General features: G+C 44.8%; 1 protein-coding gene across 1 annotated transcript in view; it reads right to left on the minus strand.

The window, feature by feature from the left end:
- Positions 1-9,019: 9,019 nt before the first annotated feature.
- The window catches only part of LOC132368895 (cytochrome P450 27C1), a 29,034-nt gene continuing 17,604 nt past the window's right edge, over positions 9,020-20,449 (minus strand). The window contains exons 5-9 of the mRNA XM_059927690.1: positions 19,549-19,712; positions 16,121-16,287; positions 14,526-14,604; positions 13,805-14,008; positions 9,020-9,580 (exon numbers count right to left, since the gene is read on the minus strand). Of these exons, the coding sequence (XP_059783673.1) occupies positions 9,464-9,580; positions 13,805-14,008; positions 14,526-14,604; positions 16,121-16,287; positions 19,549-19,712 (731 nt within the window). The 3' untranslated portion in view covers positions 9,020-9,463. The remainder of the gene's footprint in view (positions 9,581-13,804; positions 14,009-14,525; positions 14,605-16,120; positions 16,288-19,548; positions 19,713-20,449) is intronic.

Consider the following 20,449-nt stretch of genomic DNA (forward strand, 5'->3'; position numbering starts at 1 on the left):
TACACAAGAATTTGTCTCAAATTGTCTTAAAATGTGCCCATGGGGATACACAGCCACAGGCCTGCCCTCATGCATTGACCTTCCAGGAACCCACTGCTGAGAAACAAGTAAACAGCAGCTCTGTGCTGGGAACATCCCTGGGGTATCTGACAAAAGCAACTGTAGAGCTCCTTTAGGGAGCCCACCCTCAGTATGGGCTTCATGTGTTCTACACCTAAGGCCCCACCCACGGGGATGTGCAGTCCAGACCCACAGAGCAAGCAAGGAATAAGCCATCGTGAGCAAAAGCCGACAGAGATGAGGAGCCACTGAACCAGACTCCCAAGAACTGGAGACAACAGAACAGGTAGATACAGATTGTAAAGTAATTACATTGACGATCATCAAAGAATAAAGGAAGGAGTCAGAGCATGATATAGGAGCAAGATGCTATTAAAATATATTACTAGGCTTGCTTAAAAATGAACCAAATAGTGTTTATAGGATGGAAAATAATGGTTATTGAAATGGAAAACTCAATGGACAAGTCAGCTGAAGAGGGCAATAGTGAACTGGAAAATAAGTCTGAAGAAATTCCTGAGAGTGCCACTCGGGAGAGATGGAGATGGAAATTTTGCAAGAAAAGATAAGAGACATGGAAGACAGAATGAGAGGTCCAACTTCTGCTTAATAGAAGTTCCTGAAGGAATGTATGGAAAGAAGAGGAGAAAGAACAGTTTTTCAAAAAGATAATGGCTGAGAATTTTCCATAATTGATGAAGGACACGAATCTTCTAATTTAGGGAGTATAATGAGCTGTAAGTAAGAGAAATAAAAATAATGAAATTGGAGAACTTTAAGGACAAGGACAGCCAGAGAGAAAAGATAAATTGCTACAAAGTATGGATAGACTGACCTCAGACCTCTCAATAGCAATAACCAAAGCCTAAAGACAGCAGAATAATATCTTCAAAATGCTGAGAAAAAATAACCATTAATAGAGAGTTTTATACTCAACTAAATGACTCAAGAAGGAGGTGACCTCTAGCTCTAGCTACAAATGTACAGGACAAACAGAGGATAGAAGAACATGCTAAGTGAGACTGCAGGATGAGGTCAGCAATGCTCAGATTGTGGGGAATTACACAGGACAAACACCTTGGTTTCTTCAACAAATAAATTGCAAGGAAATCTTGAAAAAGAAAGAAAAAAGAGGAAGATAAAGAGAACCCTAAAAGACACTTAAGAGACATATCAGTCAGTCTCAGTGATTGGGTATCATTTGAATTGATTCAAACTATTTTTTAAATTATAGTCATGAAACAACTACAAGTTTGAACATGGACTGGATATTTAATAATAATAATGAATCATTAAATTTTTATGTGTTATTATGGTATTATGAGGTTTTTCTTTTAATAATCTTTATGGTTTATTAACAGATGTAATGATACTATGTGTAGGGTTTGCTTCAAAATAATCTAGTAAGTGGAAATATGCAGAAAGCCAGATTGATTATGAGTTGACTTTTGTTGAGGTTGGATACATCAGGGTTCATTATTCTATTTATGATGGTTGTTTGAAATTTTTCACAATAAAGATACAATTATAATAGTTATCATAAAATAAATTATAAAATAAATGGAGGGACTTCCCTGGCAGTCCGGTGGTTAAAACTCCATGCTTCCAATGCAGGGGGCACGGGTTCGATCCCTGGTTAGGGAACTAAGATCCCACATGCTGCATGGTGTGGCCAAAAAATAAAATAAATAGAATTATTTTCTACTATAAAATAAATATTTTCTATTATAAAATAAATATAATTATAATTTATATAATTATAAAATAAATTCTCTTGAAAGTCTTCTTCCAAGTTGAAAACATTATGTTTCTTAATTGTGTTTGTATTTCTCTAGGCATGTTCCTTCCTGGTATGTACTTTAACTTTCCAAGTAGTTAAATTATTATAATTAGATATGCTGTATTAACTAGAAATTGTAAGAACATAACTAAAAAAAAAACATCTAAATGAACCAGTTGGAATTGCTAATAGTTCATGATCCAACCAGTTATAATAGAATAATTCTGCATTCTTCTGTTGACAGGAGTCCAAGTAACAGGAAATTTCTGGATCAGATGCAGCTGTTGTTTATAATGTTGTATTTGGCTGACAAAAGAAAACTAGTTTCTAAATTTCTATTGCACATTTTGTTCCTGAGGTTTTTAAAATGTGTGATCCTCTCTGTTAATTACTTCTACTGAGTGTTGGTCCCCATTTCGTTTCACAAATCTGGAAATATTTTTCCTATTGCATTTATAAAACGTTTTTAATTGATGAAGGATAAATCAATTTTAGATGCAATTTTAAGTGGATGCACCTCGTAGGATTGTGGATGATTGTACTTCATTTGTTTGTGATGAGTGATTATGCATGATTAATTTCAAGCTATGATGATTGGTATTTATAAAACTGGGAATAAATACATACTTGTTGCGATTGTAAACTTCTACAACGTACCAGAAGAAAAAGATAAAATTCTGAAGATATAAAAAATAAAAGTCTTCTTCCAAGAGAACAGATAGATAAATTGTGCTGTATTAATATAATGAAATACTATAAAGAGTTAAAATGAAAGAAACAGAGCTACATGTAACAACATGAGTAACTCACTTAAAACAACACTGAGAGGAGAAAAAAGGCAGGTTGCAGAGTGATACAGTGTGCACTATTTATATAAAATTTGAAAACATGACAAAAATGAGCACAAAATAAAGAGACTTCCAGGAAAAAATTGAGTTTACTACTAACAGATTTTTATTTCTAGAACTTCTAAGTGACGTACTTCAGGAAGAAAGAAATTAAAACCAGAAGGAAGATCCGAGATGCAGGAAATAAATGAGTATTTACTATATAAAACCATAATTACAATAATGAGTAATATAGAGGCTAGGAAAGGTGAAACTAAAATACTGGACGACAAAAACATAAGACAGAAGGGGGTGACCTTCAAGAAGAAGCAGAGATACGGAGTCATTTTAGACTTTGTTAAGCATGTGTGTTAAAATTTTAGGCGTAATCATTAAAGAGTAGAAATAGAATGCATAATTTCCAAGTCAGTAGGGAGGGGAAAAGGAAAGACAACTCGATCCAGTCAAAAAGAAGTCAGGGCTTCCCTGGTGGTGCAGTGGTTAAGAATCCGCCTGCCAATGCAGGGGACATGGGTTTGAGCCCTGGTCCGGGAAGATCCCACATGCCGCGGAGCAACAAAGCCCACGTGCCCCAACTACTGGAAGCCCGCATGCCTAGAGCCCGTGCTCCGCAACAAGAGAAGCCACTGCAATGAGAAGCCCGCGCACCGCAACAAAGAGTAGTCCCCGCTCGCCACAACTAGAGAAAGCCTGCGTGCAGCAACAAAGACCCGACGCAGCCAGAAATAAATAAATAAATTTATAAAAAAACAAAAAGTCAGGAAAGGAGAGTCAAAGAGGAGGAGGAGATAAAGAGAAAGCACAAAATAAAAAGGTAAAAATAATTTCAAATGTATCAGTGACCACAACAAAGGTTAAGAGTTATATGACAGGGGGTGGGGGAAGGATGGAGTGGGAGTTTGGGGTTAGCAGATGCAAACTATTACATAGAGAATGGATAAACAACAAGGTCCTACTGTAGAGCACAGGGAACTATATTTGATATCCTGTGATAAACCATAATGGAAAAGAATATGAAAAAGAGTGTATACATGTGTATAACTGAATCACTTTGCTGTACAGTAGAAATTAACACAGCATTGTAAATCAACTATACTTGAATAAAATAAATTTTTTTTAAAAAGAGTTAAATGACAGAGATCACCAAGTGGGATTTTTTAAAAATCCAGCTACACTCTGTTTACAAGAGACACATCTAAAACAAAAGAAAACTATATGATTGAAAGTAAAAGACTGTATGGAGATGGGAACTAATGGGAATAGAAATGTCACGTAAATATTATAAAGTAAGGTTGGAATGGCTAAATCACTGTCAGATTAAAAATAGACTTTAAGGCCAAAGTACCTGGAGGGACCAAGAGCATTACCACATAATGATAAATGGAACAGTTCACCAGGAAGATAAAAAAACAACACTCGGACGCATCTAATGACATGAACTCAAGCTATATTAAGCAAAAACTGACAACTCCACAATTAGAGTGGGAATTTTTTTTTTAACATCTTTATTGGAGTATAATTGCTTTACAATGGTGTGTTAGTTTCTGCTTTATAACAAAGTGAATCAGTTATACATATACATATGTTAGAGTGGGAATTTTTAATACACCACTTTCAGTGATGGATAGGCAAACATTAGGAAGTATACAGATGTTTTCAACAGCACAACAGCAAGCCTGGCATAATAAGACAGATGTGGAACCCTGCACCCAGCAAGCATCATGGAACATTTTCATAAGTTAACCCTGTATGAGGCCACAGAGCAAGTCTCTGCATCATGCAGATCCCAGTACAATTAAATTAGCACTTTAAATGAAAAGCTTGCAGAACTAGAAGACATGGGGCTCTAAGCAGCTGTCAGGAACTGCCCCCCACCCCAACCCTACTCCACTCCAGGCAGGGTTCAGGGTCCATTCTACACCGGCGCTGCCCCTGGTCTGCCAGAGCCAGAAAGCCCAGGCGCATACTTCTGTGTCGGCGGCTGGCATCCAGTGGGGGCCGGTCCTATCCCCGGCATCAGCTCAAAGCCAGGCCCAGCTCTGTGGACAGGAGCAGTGACCAAGGGACCAGGACCTTCCCCCCCACCCCAGAATGTCTCTTTTCAGATAAGCTGCAACAGCCGCGAATAGAGCAGTGGGTGGCAGGGACCCCACATTCCCCTCCCCCAGCTGAGTGAGGGGGGCTTCCAGAGCCACTCAGAGGGAGCCTGATCCCCCTTGCCTGGAGTCTGCGGGCTCCGGAGACCTGAGCCCAGCTCCCACCACCCGAAAGTGTGCCCACGCAGCACTGGACACACGGGAGGAAATGACACCCACTAGGGTGGGGGACAACAGGGAGTCAGGCAGGGCGTTAGATTCTGGCCAGGAGGAGAGCTGGGAGGGGCCATGGGGCCCAGGCTGGGTGCCCAGGGCGGAGGGAACAGTCACGAAGCCACCTGGAGGAGAGGCACTGCAGCTGCACGTTTTCATTTAGGAAACCCCAGAGGAGCGGGGTGGGGGGGGGGGGTGCGGGGGGGGGGGGCAGTCAGCTCTGCACACCCGCCCAGGCCAGCGAGCCTGAAGCCAGGTCTCCTGCATCAGACGGGAGCAAGCTTCCCGCCCTGCTTCCTCCTGACAGCTCCAAACTCAGAGAAGACAGATAGCCTGAGGGCTGCGGGGGGGAGCAACGCAGAAAAGGGAGAAGGAGCCAACCTCCCCCGGCCCCTCCCCAGGCTCCCAGGCGGAGCTGCCCGGAACTGGGGGAGTGGAAGTGCCCAACTTTACACGAGGTTCTGGGATGTTTATTTACACCGGACTGGACGTTTTCATCCGTAATTGAGAGGGTCACGGTGGCTAAAAGTAACTGGAGGCTTGTTCCTTTTCTAGCAGTGATCTAAAACGTATTAAAACTGCCCAAGATTTCATCTGAGGCTAGAAGTGACCGCAGCACTGCTTCGAAGGGACAGACGTGAGCGAGGGTAGGTTGTTTTCAGTCTCACCCTGAGAATTCTGCCCAGCCAGGAGCTGGGGATGCCGGTCTGCTGGCAGCTCTGGTTTTGCCAGCTGGGCATTCCCACCGCCCCCCTCCTCCTTTGGTCAGGGCACCTATGGATCACAAGGCAAGCCAGTCAAACGCCTTGGGGAAGGGGACCCTCCAGCTGGGATGCCGGTCACTCAGAGATGCTGCAGCCAAGGCCCTTGGACAGTGCTTCCTGGTTCCTGGCTGGTCAGCTCTTCCTTCAGTTTGGTGACCGGCCCCAGCTCCCCCCGGTCTGCCTGTTGCTTTGCCCACCACAGCCCCCGTGGGCATGGCTCCTGGGCCTCCGGGGGAACCCCTTGCCTTGGCCGTCTCTCAGCCTGGCCAGTTGCTGACCCCTTCAGTCTGACCAGCACATTTTTAGCAATGGAGTTTGAAAACCTTCCTGCAGGGAGCGCACTCCGCAGGCCTCACCGCCCTCTACTGTCCCACAACCAGTGGTTTTATTACCGGCAGACTGGCGATTCCTAGGTTCTTGTCCTCTCCAGGGAAAAAATTCAGTCAAGAGACAGAGAGCAGGTCTAGGCAGCAAGTTTTATTAAGCAGAGCAGAAGTACGCTCTCCAGAATCAGCCCTGCAGTCAGGGCAGAGGTGGGTTTATCAGAGTGGTGAAAGCCCCTCCCCACGCCCTACGTCATTTGACTGACAAGTTGATTGACAATTTTAGGTTATATGACCTTTCTCTGACTGCGCAGGTGCTTACCACCGAGAAGCACCCAAGCGAAATGCACGGGGGGAGGGGCGGGGCATAAAAACGCCATGCTAATTTATTATAAATACGGCATAATGGACCCTGGGTTACTTTGAGTCACTTTTTAGGTCTTGGTGCCCCTGCACCAACCTGTGTTGGCGATTTTATCCTGCTTAGTCTTGATAAGCCTGGAAACTCAGCGGTGGTCCTTGGCTGGAGGAGGGAGGATCTCTGGGCGTGCTCTGATTAGCAGTGGGGGTCCGGGAGAGAGGACCCCCCTCCAGGATGGGGCAGCACCCGCTCGTGTCTGACTAGCTACCCAACAGTTTTTACCAACTTCACCACTCCTTGGTGGCAGCACCTAGCCCTGCTCCCCTGTCCTTACTAATACCCCTGGAATTGTGCCGTGCCTTGGCTTCTCAGCTACGAGGGCTAGCTGACCCCTGTCTGGCAGGTCACTCAAATCTGAGCACAACAATTGTACTTTAGGTAGTTAAATCGATGGTTTCTAACAACTATTGAAAGAGAAGGTATAGCTCCCTGAAGAACCTAATTTACAGTCAGTTTTGCTGGTTTGTAAACAGTTTGAAAAAGAAATGAACACTGAGATTATTAGGCAATCAAGTCTTTGGTTTTTGAAGACACTTTTTATTATGGAAACGTTCACACGGACACAAAGCAGAGAATGGAGGCATGAATCCTCCAGGTACCCATCACCCAGCTTCTACACTTATCAACATCGGGCCAATCTTGGTTCATCTTTTCCTCCCCCAGCCCTCCCCCAACTAACACACACACACATTACCCACCCTTCACAGCAAGCTGGGTTATTTTAAAGCAAATCCAAGATATCATAACATTCCATCCATAAACATTACATATTTATATCTTTAAGGAATACCTCCAAGAGATGAGATCTCTCTTGTTAATGCAACAACAATATGTAACAATAATTCCTTAATATCATCAAATACACATTGTTCAAATTTCCCTAATTATCCTTTAAATCTCTTAATCTATAACAGTTCCCCCTTCTTCTTTTTCTTTTTTCTTGTCACTTATTTGTTGGGGGAAAAAAAAGTTATTTGTCCTGTCGACTTTCCTATGGGCTGGATTTTGCTGATTGCATCCGCATGGAATTTTAACATGCCCCTCTATACCCTGTATTTCCTATAAACTGGTGGATCTAGAGACTTAACTGATTCGATTTCACTTTCTTTGGCAAGAATGCTTCACAGTTGGTGCCATGCATGTCCCGCTGGTCACACCAGGAGGCTCCTAAGGTCCGGCTGCCTCTCTCTCTGTCCGTGAAGACCAAGAAGTTGGCTCAGGTACGACCCACCTGGCTGTGCCCATCCCTGGGCAGGGCCACACATCACTAGAGGGTCACCTTGTAGAATAAGAGTTCACCTCAAGTTTCCTGGTGAGTCTCAATATTTTTAAATTTCAGTCTCAAACAGAATAAAATTGTATCTAGTTTATAAAATTTAATATATATACTGCTAACTCAAAGGAATCCAACATTTTTTCAGTTCATGACAGAATTTCATATTTAACTCTACATATTTTTACAGCACTCACACTAAAGTTATTCCGTCATCACGCTTTATATACTCAAACAAAAATGGTATGTGAAACTGATACTATTTCTATTTTATTTAAGGATTACTTTGCAGCATGACCAACTAAAGAGGGGAAGAAAGATTTATGGTATATATTCGTAGGAAAGTGATTTGGGGGTAAGGATTATGTAAAGAGATTTATGGAATTGAGACTAAGAGGTCTCAAGCATGAAGGCACAGAGAGAATGTTATAAAATTGTGTTTTTTACTAGCGACCAACAGGTGGCATGAGCAGCAACAGATCATTCGAAGGCTCCTAGGCGCCCAGGCATTCAGTCAGAGCCTTATGTCAGCACCAACAGCTGGATCACATTTCCAGTTTGGATATTTAAAATAAGACTATGAAGATAAAAATATGATTTTGTCTATAGCATGTCCATTTACATATTTATTTTTCCTTGAAATAAAAATGTTCTAAAGTTACACTGTTTTCCACAGTGTTTGTTTAATTCATTTCTCTCAGTGTAGGCAATGAAATTTCACATCCTCAGATTTTCAGTTCTTATACATCTGCTGAGCACTTAGATTCGGTTAGAAAACCTGATTATTCTTGACTTCCCCAGGAGTTTTATTTCTTATTGATTATTTCTTTCAAACCAAAAAACTAATATTCAACTTCTTTAGGAGCTATGACTAGAAAAAGAAACATTAGTTTGGAGAAAGAAAATAAGAATATGGTCCTTTTAATTCGGAGCCCTGCTGCAGGATCTAAATCTGGGGCTTGCTGTCGCCTGGGTGTTTTCTGCCCATAATTACGGTATTAGAGAGGCATTCCTTTTTTTTTTTCTAATTTATTTTATTGTAGTTCATTTACAGTGTTGTGATAATTTCTGCTATGTAACAAAGTGATTCAGTTATACATATATACATTCTTTTTCATATTCTTTTCCATTATGGTTTATCACAGGATATTGAATATAGTTCCCTGGACTATAGAGCTAATTCCGAACTCCCAATCCTTCCCTCCCTCACCTCCCCTCCCCCCTGGCAACCACAGGTCTGTTCTACAGAGGTCTCTTAATGTTTCCTCTTCAAATTAAAAACAAGAAGTTGGAATTGTATCCTAATGGGCAGTCCCGGATGCAGTATTAGAGAAGGTATATTCAAGCCCTGAATCTATGTGTACGCCAACATTTCCTGGCCCACATGCAGAGGAGACTATGGTAAGTGAATAGTGAGTCCAAGGGTAAGATACCATATGAGGCATGAGAATTCAGTGCCACTGGCTTCACAACAGCTGTTTCTCCAAAAAAACGCAACTCTGGTATGCAAAAGTAAAGCAATCTTCTCACATTACTTTGCATAAAGATTTCAGTCTCCCAGAAACCAGGAGGCCAATTTATAACCAAGACAGCCCCCAGAAGGGATCCTTTTCTCCCCCACCATCATCTGTGGCCCACGAACACCTGGTGTGTGTCAGTCTGGCAGCTGGGTGAAAACGCCAGGCTCACTTTCTGTTAACAAAACGCACGTGGATGGGCTCCCCTGGCATCAGAAGCCCATGGGTTTTTGCATGAACAGTTTTAGTCCAAGGAGATATTTTGATCTCAAAACGTTGAAGCAACTAAGAAGAGAAAGAGAGAGAGAAGGACTTCAAAATTGGGAAGCAGAAAATTCACAGTCCTGCTGGAGTGCCCATACCCCTGTCACAGCCCCGGCTGCAGGGAGCCGAGGGAACGAGAGATGTGGGAAACAGGGCATCAGGTCCTATACAGGAGTCCAGCATGTCCTCTGAGCAACAAGGCCCATGGGACAAAAGATACACAATCAGAATTTAAACTGAGCAGGACCCTGTGGGGCTCCTGGACACAAAAACCTTTCCATGTCCCCCATTTCTTGCTTGGAGGAAATAGGCTTCATACGACTTCCTTGACCTTCCCTGAGTTCCAAAGAGGGGACTCGAGCAGTTACTAATTAGGGAAGGGAGGGGATGCAGAAACAAGGGAGGAGCAGTCAAGAAACAATAGTGCAGCCTTGGGGCAGGGTTCTGGTTCCTCCTCAAGAAATATACATTACAGTATCTTTGAGCACTTCTGCAGAGCTAAGGCCCCCACCCAAGTGGAGGATGGTAACTTCAGGATGAGCACAAGATTCCTGGAGCCCCGCCCTGTGACCTCACCACCAACCAATCAGCCCTGCAGCCCTTACCCCAAATTTTGCCTATAAAAGCTTCTTCCCACAAACCATCAAGGAGTTCGGGGTTTGGGGGGCATAAGCCACCCATGTCCTTGCTTGGCCCTGCAATAAACCTTTCTCTGCTTGAAACTCTGACATTTTGGTTTGTTTGGCCTCACTGTGCGTCGGGCACATGAACTTTGTTCAGTAACAGAATGCTCAAATGACTTACACTTTATTAGCTAGTTCAAAGTTCTAACTGTATTACTTCCGCTGTAGGTCTAGAAAAAGAAGGAATCAAAGGAGCAAGGAGGAAAGAGGAACAAAGTGAAATTCCAGCATTCCTGCTGGTTTGGAATCTGCAGCCACTTCAGTGGTGGTATGGACACAGCAGGGGCACAGCTGTCAGACTTCATCCATTACTGTCTTTAATTTAAATATTCTTCATTTTCACCTTTGATTCCATTTCTCACTTCTGCAGTTCAAAAGGAGAAGCAGCCCTACCTCTCAGGGTGAAACTGGGAAGTTTTAAAGAACACTTAAGTATCCACCAGCCTCAAGCACTAATCTCCCCAACGAATGGCCAAGGCTTGATTTTCAAAGTCACCTCTAGGCTTAGAAAACAAAAGGCAACCTGCTCTAAGGACCTCTGTCAAAACTACATTGGTTCCTGGAGGGGAGGCAGGGCCTTGCTCAAGAGCCGGTGGGGACAGTGCAGGGTAGCAGACCAGCCATTCATCCCTCCCCTACTCCAACCTCCTAAGAGAGCATCAGTGCTGGAGAACCTATATTGTCACATGGGATGCAGACGCCCCAGCCCACCCTGACTCTCCAGCCTGGTCTCCCAGGTAAAGCAGCAAGACCCACTGATGTGTCCTCTGGGTGAGCTGGGGCTCCGGGACTGGAGGTCATGCAGGGAGAAGGGCTGCGTTGAAGACACGGGCTAAAATCGTTACTTTGTCATTGTTAGAGAGCCAAGCTGAATGACCTGTATTTAGGCAGCTCTAGAACATTCTGTCATCGAGGTGCCTTCACCTCAACATCTAATCTCTGACCCTTTGTTCTGACCTCACAGGACTGCTCGCGCATTCCCATGTGGCAGAAGAAAGAATCACACACAGGTCTCCTCACTCCATGGCCAACATCCCACAGGGCCTTTTTCCTTTCTGAGTGGCAGTACATGCTCATTGAAAAATGAAAACTACACAGGAGATGTAAAAGCAAAAAAACAAGGCCCCCCTTCCACCTCAAGTCTCCAATTCCCAAGGAGTAAGGGTGTATCTTCTAACCATTCTCCATGCAATATGAATGTCTTGTTCCTGATTTCAAGGAAACACATTAATATTGCAGCATTAAAGCCAAACCTTCCCATAGGCCACAGGCATAAGTCGCTGTTTTGTTGGGATAGACACTGTTTATTTGCTTAAGGAAAGCCCTTCCATTACAGGTGTGCTAAGAGAGTTTCTTCATGAATGGGTGTTGAATTTTATCAATTATTTTGGGAGAGGGTCATAAAATTTTTCTCCCTTAATTTGTCATTGTGGTGAATTCTGTCTTGAGGTGGGCCATCTTTGCATTCCTGAACACACCTGATTTGGTGACGGTGCATTTCTGGTCCATACATTGCTGGATTTGGCTTGCCAATTTTTCATTTAATGTATTTTTCATCTTTGTTCATAAATCAGATTGGCCTGTAGTTTTTCTTTCTTATTTTATCCATTCCAGGTTATGACTCTCAAGGTTATACAAGTCTCATAAAAGTGAGACTTCCTTTTTCTATTTTCTATTTGTATAAGATAATGATCACCCATTCATTGGAGGTTTGATAAAACGTGCCAATAAAACTGTCTAGGTCTGGAACATTTGGTGGGTAGGTATTTTTACTACTGACTCAGTGTATTCAAGGTCTGTTCTCTTTCTTTTGAGTCAATTTGGGTAATTTACACCTTTTCTAGTAAATTGTACATTTTATCTAAGTCTTCGGCAGGTATCTGGCCCATTTTGTGGAGGAGGAAACATGCTCAGAGTGGCTGAGAGGCCCGCCCGTGGTGTCGGAACCGCAAACTGGCAGAGCTGGGGTTGGAATCCATCCTCCACACCGAGATGCCTCCCACCTCGGGCATGACTGGGCCTGGCCAGCGTCCATGGGGCCCACCGCTGCCTGGGACAGCTGCCCTGGAAGGGACGCCTCTCGCCTTGGAGGGCTGCAGCCAGCCGTGTGCCCACAGAGGTGGGACGACCGAGGGACAGGCCGGCGCCCGCTTCTGCGGGTCTCACCAGGTCCCTGGAGCTTTCCCACCAGAGCCAGGGGGGCCCAGCTGGTGTCCTCCCCACCCACCTCCCTGGCCGTGGCCCCTCACCTCCTCCAGCCCTCCGAGCCTGCCCCCCATGCCCACCATCCCCCCATGCCCACAATCCCCCACAGGCCAGCCGGGCTTCCCCATCCCTTACGCTCTCTGATGCCATCGTCCATAAAGGTCCCAACCCCTGAGTGCTCTGCCCTGGGCTCTGCCGGCCTGCGGGAAACACCTCGGTGACATGAGGGGAAATGCAGACAGGAGACAGGACACGTGCCTCGTGCCCTGCACCTGCCACGCTGCAACCGTGGCAAGTGGCTCCAACTCCCTGAGCCTCAGCTTCCTCATCAGTGAAATGGGGAGATGGGTCCCCAGGTCATCCCCTCGTGCTCCCAAAGCCTGGAGTCAATGACAGTAGCTCCCGAGCCTTGGGCCTAGGTTTTCCATGGCAGGTTCCCCAAATCTGCAGGAAAGGCTAATGGATAGAAGTTTCTCTACTGCAGGCTTTTCTTTCATAAAATTTCCTTCAGACATTATTTAGTTCCTGCTGCAGCCTGAACTCAGATACTGTACAAGCGCAAAAGTAAACACTTGAGCCTTTAGAGATTTGCATGTAAGGTATTCTCTCACCAAAACCAGGCCTTCCTGATGTTTCGAAACCCAAACAAGCTTGAGAGCCATCTCTCTGTTTAAAAGGCTGATTCACAGAAAATGAGGTGCTGAGGGGGCGTCAGGGGGTGAGCGTGACTTCCTCCATGGTGACGGTGACAGTGACAAGCTCTGAAGGGAGGAGGCCTGGGAGGCCGGGGCTTGAACAGCAGACGCGGCCACCAGCAGGAGTAGAGATGCCCCCATGCCCCACCATGTGCACTTCCTTAGACCGAGTGCAGCCCATGGACCACTGACATCAGAATCGCCCAGAGCCCCATCCCAGACCCACCAAGTGACTCTCTCTGTGGCCGGGGCGCAGGAGCCTGATTTCGAGGATCTCCTGGTGACGGGATGGCCCATAATGTTTGAGGGCCGCTTGCTGGACACTTTCCACTAGACTCTCTGCAGAGCCCCTGTGGGAGTGCCTGGGCTCCTGTAACGACCCACCCCCGCTACACACACACACACACACACACACACACACAAAACCCAGTTCTGCCCATGTGACTCCAAGGAGGAAAGAAACAAGGCAGGCGGCCATGGGGCTAGAGGTGGCTACTGCAGGGGGAGGGGAGGCATTTTAACACATAAAAGGGATTTAACAGGAAGCTCTGAAAGTTTTCAAAATCCTCTTTCCTTGTTTTCCCCTAAGTCTTGATCCAACGGAACCCAGTCACCTAGACGAAGCCCAGCCCGCAGGCGGGTGCCCAGCCCCCAGGCCCTACCTGGATTACGAGGAGGTGGATCTCCAGTTCTGCAATCCTCCGCCCGATGCAGCTTCGAGCCCCGTAGCCGAAGGGGATGGACCCGAAATTGTCAACCCTGCGCAGGTTTCCTGGCCGCAGCCAGCGCTCAGGCCGGAACTCCTTGGCCCGAGGGAAGTTCTCATCCTCGTAGGAGGTGGCATAGTGGCAGAGGGCCAGCTGGGTCTGAGCAAACCGTTTTCACCAGAAAAGTAATAAAGAACTTAATCAAGGGAAAGCAGAGCAGAGGTCACAGCCCCAGTTGGACCGACCCTCCAGAGATGCTCCGGGCCAGGAGGTGTCATGTAAGGGCCCAAGAGGCCATGCAGACCCAGGATGGCAGGTCCCCCTTCAATTCACACCCTACCCGGAAAGGACATCAATGCAGCCACAGAGAAGGCAATTCAAGTCCTTCAGAAACTCTCCCTGGAGGGAACTGCTGCTTCCACGGGGCCTCCGGGGGGAGGGAGGGATGAATAGGCCTGTGAGCTACAGAAATATCTGCCTTTGTTTTTGCCAGAGCAGTATCACACAATCCACATCTCCTTGCTCCTAAAGCCCCATCTTCATCATAAAAATATATGCAGAAGAAAAGGACATCTACAGATATTTGCTTAGGTACAAGGACATCTGAAACATGGAAGCAAATTTCCAATCCAACCGCCCCTGCTCAGCCCAGCCCGGCCATGTCCGCCAAACTCACGCCTCTGGGAATCAGATACCCGCCAACAACCAGATCTTCCTGGGTGACCCGGCCATTCCCCGGCAGCACTGGAAACAGCCTAGAAAGAGCCAATGGGGACGGGACGGGAGTGGTGACTTTCAAAATATGTTACTAAACATTTAGAAGTCTGGATATATTGCCATTTTCATTTTCTAAAAAGTAACACACGGTACAGTTTCAACCAGGAAATCTTGCAAGGATCTTCATGGGCTCCCTAGCTTTGCCCAGCAAGTATTCTGGGGCTTCAACAGTCAAAAAAATTTATAGAACACAAAGCAAAGCCTTTAAAATGCTACTGTGCTCCCAAGAGGAATAATTCTTTTTTTTTTTAAATAAATAAATTTATTTATTTATTTATTGGCTGTGTTGGGTCTTTGTTGCGGTGCGCGGGCTTCTCATTGTGGTGGCTTCTCTTGTTGTGGAGCACGGGCTCTAGGCACACGGGCTTCAGTAGTTGTGGCTCACGGGCTCTAGAGCGCAGGCTCAGTAGTTGTGGCACACGGGCTCAGTTGCTCCGCGGCATGCGGGATCTTCCCCGACCAGGGATCGAACCTGTGTCCCCTGCATTGGCAGGTGGATTCTTAACCACTGCACCACCAGGGAAGTCCCAAGAGGAATAATGCTGAATTTCTGAAATCTATGCAAGTATGGGACCCCTTTATCAAGGAATAGTTCATAGGACTCAGGGCTCCAAGAAATAGATTCTGAGAAATGCTACATCAGTTTTTGGATTCTCTGGGAAGTGATCCTACGAAAACTCTGAATAAACTTTAATTGACAAATACCAGTTAACACACAGCTGGCTATTTTCTTTCTTTCTCTCTCTCTCTCTTCTTTTTTTTTTTTTTTTTTTGAGATTAAACAGCATGCTGAAGATGGAAGATGCAATCCAACTTGAAATATCATTATCAAGTCAGGTGTAAAAGCATTATTTTAGTGTGTACTCTGTGAATAACCTTTGCTCCTTGCCACGGCAGAGGAATGCTGTGGTCATGATCCTGAGCCTCACAGGAGGAAGAACCTTCCCTAGTCACCTAATCCCACCTCCCACCCAAGCCTGCCCAAGACCACCCGCATCCCTCACGCTCTGGCGTTTCCCAGGGTCAGTAAAGTCCTGTCCGGAAGTAAACAAGCCTCACTACTTGGTGTCTCCACCCTGACTAGGAGATTCACACAAGGAGCACAGCAAGCACGTCTAGTAACTGGCCACTCAGCCCAGAACATTCTCCTGACAGTCAGTCTTGCTCTGCTTTATCCTCAGAGGAGCACACTGGCAAACAGTTGATGAAACAAATGTCTAGAGTGAGCACAAAGTTCGAGGATGGCTCTAAAGATCTTTATGAAGAAATGAATATTTCCAACTGTAAAACAGAATAGCCTTTCTGCTGCTCTGTCGAGGGCAGAGAGGAAATAAAATGGTCATGAGTCCCTCCTTCCTAAACATTTCTGCCACCGAGGGTCGCTGGAGTATTGGTTTAGGACCCAGTTTTTAAGTCAAAAGCACATTCATTGTGATAAAGAATCAGAGACTTAACGGACACGGTTTTTGACATGAATTTTGGTGAGCCTTTTACCTCAAGGTTTCCTTAAGCAGAGCTCGGACCAGTGGGACTTTGGGGACGTCTGCAGCCGTGGGAACATGCCTTTCCCCCAAATTCCTCACTATCTCCCGGTACACGGTCTGCTGCACTTCCGGGTGCCTCGCGAGGAGATACACTGCCCAGGACAACGTGAACGATGTCTAATAAAGAAACCGGCAGACACGGGCACATGGGTGAGTAAAATCAAGGATTTCAGGTGCAGGCAACATCGGACGTGAAGTCATGGGAGAATAAGCACAGGTGCAAAGCCATGCCCATATAAGTCCATCGGAGCATTTTATGTCTTACTGAAACAAAAGATGATCTCCCTTAACTCCTCGTGGAAAAAAACTAACAGAGATTTTTGGAAAGTGACATCAACGTTGGGATTCAAGGGCTCTTTCAATGAAGAGCCACAGGAAAAATTATTTTGGAACTTTTTAAAATCATTGAAGAGAAATCTGCCTCCTCTTCCGTGGAGTTTGAGAGCACGTAGGAATGCTGGTCAAGCCTGGAAGTTGTGCCTAGAACTTTCTTCGACCTTCTCTACAAGGGTCACCTGAGTTTTGCTAGAAAGGACCTGAGGCTGCCCATCAGCCTGAGAACGGCATCCTGCAAGCCCATGGCTGGGCAAGGGCTGCTCTGGTTGCCCTAATCTAGAGGAGATGGGGGAGAGGGGGATGGGAGGGGGTGGTCACAGGACTATTACTGGTCCACTCATCGTTCCCATGCACTTACCAAGCAAAGCAGCATATAAGGATTCAATGGCATTTGCACAAAGCAGTATCATTGTTTACACCACTTCCTAAACTGAAGAATTACATTTCTGGTTATTGAGAGTAAATAATTCTATTTTATACCCTGGATTCCAAGATTTTCATTAAAATCAGTACTATTACCTATGTGACTGTAGTTCACACTCTTGTAAACGAGGAAATTCCACAGTATAAGTGTCCTTTCTTTCATCTAAAAAAATCTAACTTAAGTAGGCCATCTTGATGTTATTTCCCTCTAATAGATATTACGTATTTTTAGAGGGCAAGCTTTCCTGTAATATACAATGTAACGTGCAAGTTCTTCCTTATAAATGATAAGGAAATAACTTAGATGCTTCCTATGAAGAGAACAGAAAACTTCTATTAAAATCACATTTTCATGGAAAAACCAAATGTGGTATAGCCATACAATGGAATACTATTCAGTAATAAAAAAGAATAAACTACTTTTACAGGCAACAACATCCATGAATTTCAAAATCATTTTGCTGAGTGAAGGAAGCCAGACGCAAAATACATACCGTATGATTCCATTTATATAAATTTCTAGAAAAATGCAAACTGATTTCTAGAAAAATGCAAACTGTTATGACACAGTGTCAGAAGGCAGTTGCAGGGGTGGGGGAGAGTATGGGAGGGATGGACTGAAATGGGGGTGAGGAACTTGCAGAGGTGGTAGCAATGACCAGGATCTTAACTGCAGTGCTGGTTTCAAAAATGATTGCATCTGTGCTTATCCTGTATCAGTCAACAATCTGTATCGAATTGTACCGTTTAAATGGATGCGGTTTATTGTGCATAAATTATGCTGCAATGAAGTTGGCTTTTTAAAATAACATTTTAAAAACTCAGCATGAAGTTTCAAGAGTTTTTCTCCTGATGTTCCCTTCACGTAGGTAAGAGTCCTCTCTGCCCTCCATCTCACGGTGATGCTCTGAGTTACCACCAGAGGGCAATAGTAGCATGCATCTGAATCAGCTTAGATACAAGGCCGTCATTCCATCATTGCTTCTCCACTCAAGCAAACCCACGCTGTCACATTCACACGGTTAATCAGAACTTTCATCGCTTGCATTGACCGCATTGATTAGTTTGTATTTAATTCATATACTTTTTGCTTTATTGTTGAAGACGATCCATAAGAATAATGAATTTATGTGAAGTTTTTTTGCTTTTACATGTTTAAGTGACTTCATAATAAAAATGTCAACCGTGGGGGTTTTGTCTACCTCTAAAAAGGAGATTTGTGCTTTCCTCAAGTCCGGGAAGCACTCCTGTGAAGGAAAAACCTTGAGGCAAGATTAGCTGTTTCATTTTCCCACCTGTTAAATGATGAAGACAATAACACCTACCTCAGAGGATTCCGTGTGAACAGAAGGGTGCTTACAAATGTGCGTTGGAGACACAGTAAATCACCAAATGTACTGTCTTAATCTTCATTATTTCACTCAACTGACTTTTCTTCCACCAATTACCAAAAGCCTGGCCCTTCTTTTTCTTATTTCACCACTTTCTTTTAGCAAATTTTAAACTTTTTCTGTACATATACCCACAAGTATATCATTTTTTATACTTGAGTAAATGTATCAGATTATACATAAGTTTTTGGAAGGAACTTGGCTTGCACACCCCTGTGCCAGCCCTGCCCCAGCCCAGGAACCCACGTTAACCGTCCAGGGTGCAGGGTCCATACTTTCCTCCACGCCCAGCCGTCACTTAGCGATACACACGTGCACACGGACAGATGGGACGGGGGCCACTGTTTTACTAACGGGAACACAGGATGTACACGCTTTTCTGCATCTTCATTTCTCACTTAGTAATAAGGTATGGAATTCCCTCCAAATCAATGGGCAATGCTTTGTTTCCTTCTGATATTGAGCCCTCGTTGGTCATAGTGTATTATTCATCTGCTACACTAACTAAATCTATTCACTAGGATTTAAAATTGATATATGTACATATTCATAAGCCAAACTGCTTATTAAACTTTTCTTTCTTTATGCTTTCTTTAGCAGGTTTTGAGGTTATGCTGACTTTATCAAATGAACTGGGAAGTTCTCCATAGCCCGGAATATTTTAAATGATAAATAAGAGGGTTTTTAATGCCTGTACCCTCTTCATTTCTTTTGTTTTTTTTAAGATTTTTTTGATGTGGACTATTTTTAAAGTCTTTATTGAATTTGTTACAATCCTGCTTCTGTTTTATGTTTTGGTTTTTTGGCCGCAAGGCATGGGGAATCTTAGCTCCCCGACCAGGGATCGAGCCCACACCCCCTGCACTGAAAGGTGAAGTCTTAACCACTGGACCTCCAGGGAAGCCCCTTCATTTCTGATATTATGAAAAAATGGAGAAATGTTTGCAAATCAGGAATAATTTTAAATTTTAAAACATATTGCTATTTTGTGTGTGTGGTAATAGAATTGGGTTATGTTATTTACAGAATTCATCGTGCACCTTAGTTTATATTAAAGAAAAGAAAAAAGGTTGAGTTTTCTCCTGGAGACCCTCAGCAGTGAAGCAGACGTTCAGCTAGTACAAACAAGCATGGTCCTCTTAAAGTATCTGCCATCTGTCAGATTCCTCGGAAAGGCCCCCAACTTTAACTGTGCTCTGCTGAGAAGAAAGGAGAGCTGAGAGCTCACCGTGTCCACGCCGGCCAGCAGCATCTCGGTCAGGTTGGCGTAGATTTCCTCCCGTGTCAGCTCCTGGCTGAGGAAGAGGTACGTGAGCAGGCCCCCTCTCGCTCTCTCCCCTCGGTCCATTTGGCACTGTATGTCCCTCAGCTTGTTGTCAACGTGGATTTGGCCTGTTTGAAAACAGTGTCTCTTTTGAAAGACGTTTTGGTTAAGAATCGCTTCTTCAGGGCTTCCCTGGTGGCACAGTGGTTAAGAATCCACCCGACAATGCAGGGGACACGGGTTCGAGCCCTGGTCTGGGAAGATCCCACATGCCGCGGAGCAACTAAACCCGTGCGCCACAACTACTGAGCCTGCACTCTGGAGCCTGTGAGCCACAACTACTGAAGCCTGCACACCACAACTACTGAGCCTGCGCTCTAGAGCCCATGAGCCACAACTATTGAGCCCGCATGCCACAACTACTGAGCCCACGTGCCACAACTACTGAAGCCTGCACGCCACAACTACTGAGCCTGCGCTCTAGAGCCCGTGAGCCACAACTATTGAGCCTGTGTGCCACAACTATTGAGCCCGCGTGCCACAACTACTGAGCCCGCTCGCCTAGAGCCCATGCTCCACAACAAGAGAAGCCACCGCAAGGAGAAGCCTGTGCACCGCAACAAAGAGTAGCCCCCGTTCACCACAACTAGAGAAAGCCCGCGCGCAGCAACAAAGACCCAGTGCAGCCAAAAATAATACATAAATTAAATAAATAAATGTATTTTTTTTTAAAGTGAGAAATCTGTCACGTTACTTGTGGTCACAACCCACGTGCTTTTTGCTCATTTGAGAAACCAATCTAAAAGTTCTTGAGTCCAAATAGCATGTAACTCCATTGGGGTATCCCCTGCAGTAATACCCACTG

Source organism: Balaenoptera ricei, chromosome 7 (genome assembly GCF_028023285.1).
Source record: "Balaenoptera ricei isolate mBalRic1 chromosome 7, mBalRic1.hap2, whole genome shotgun sequence".
Taxonomy (NCBI): Eukaryota; Metazoa; Chordata; class Mammalia; order Artiodactyla; family Balaenopteridae; genus Balaenoptera; species Balaenoptera ricei.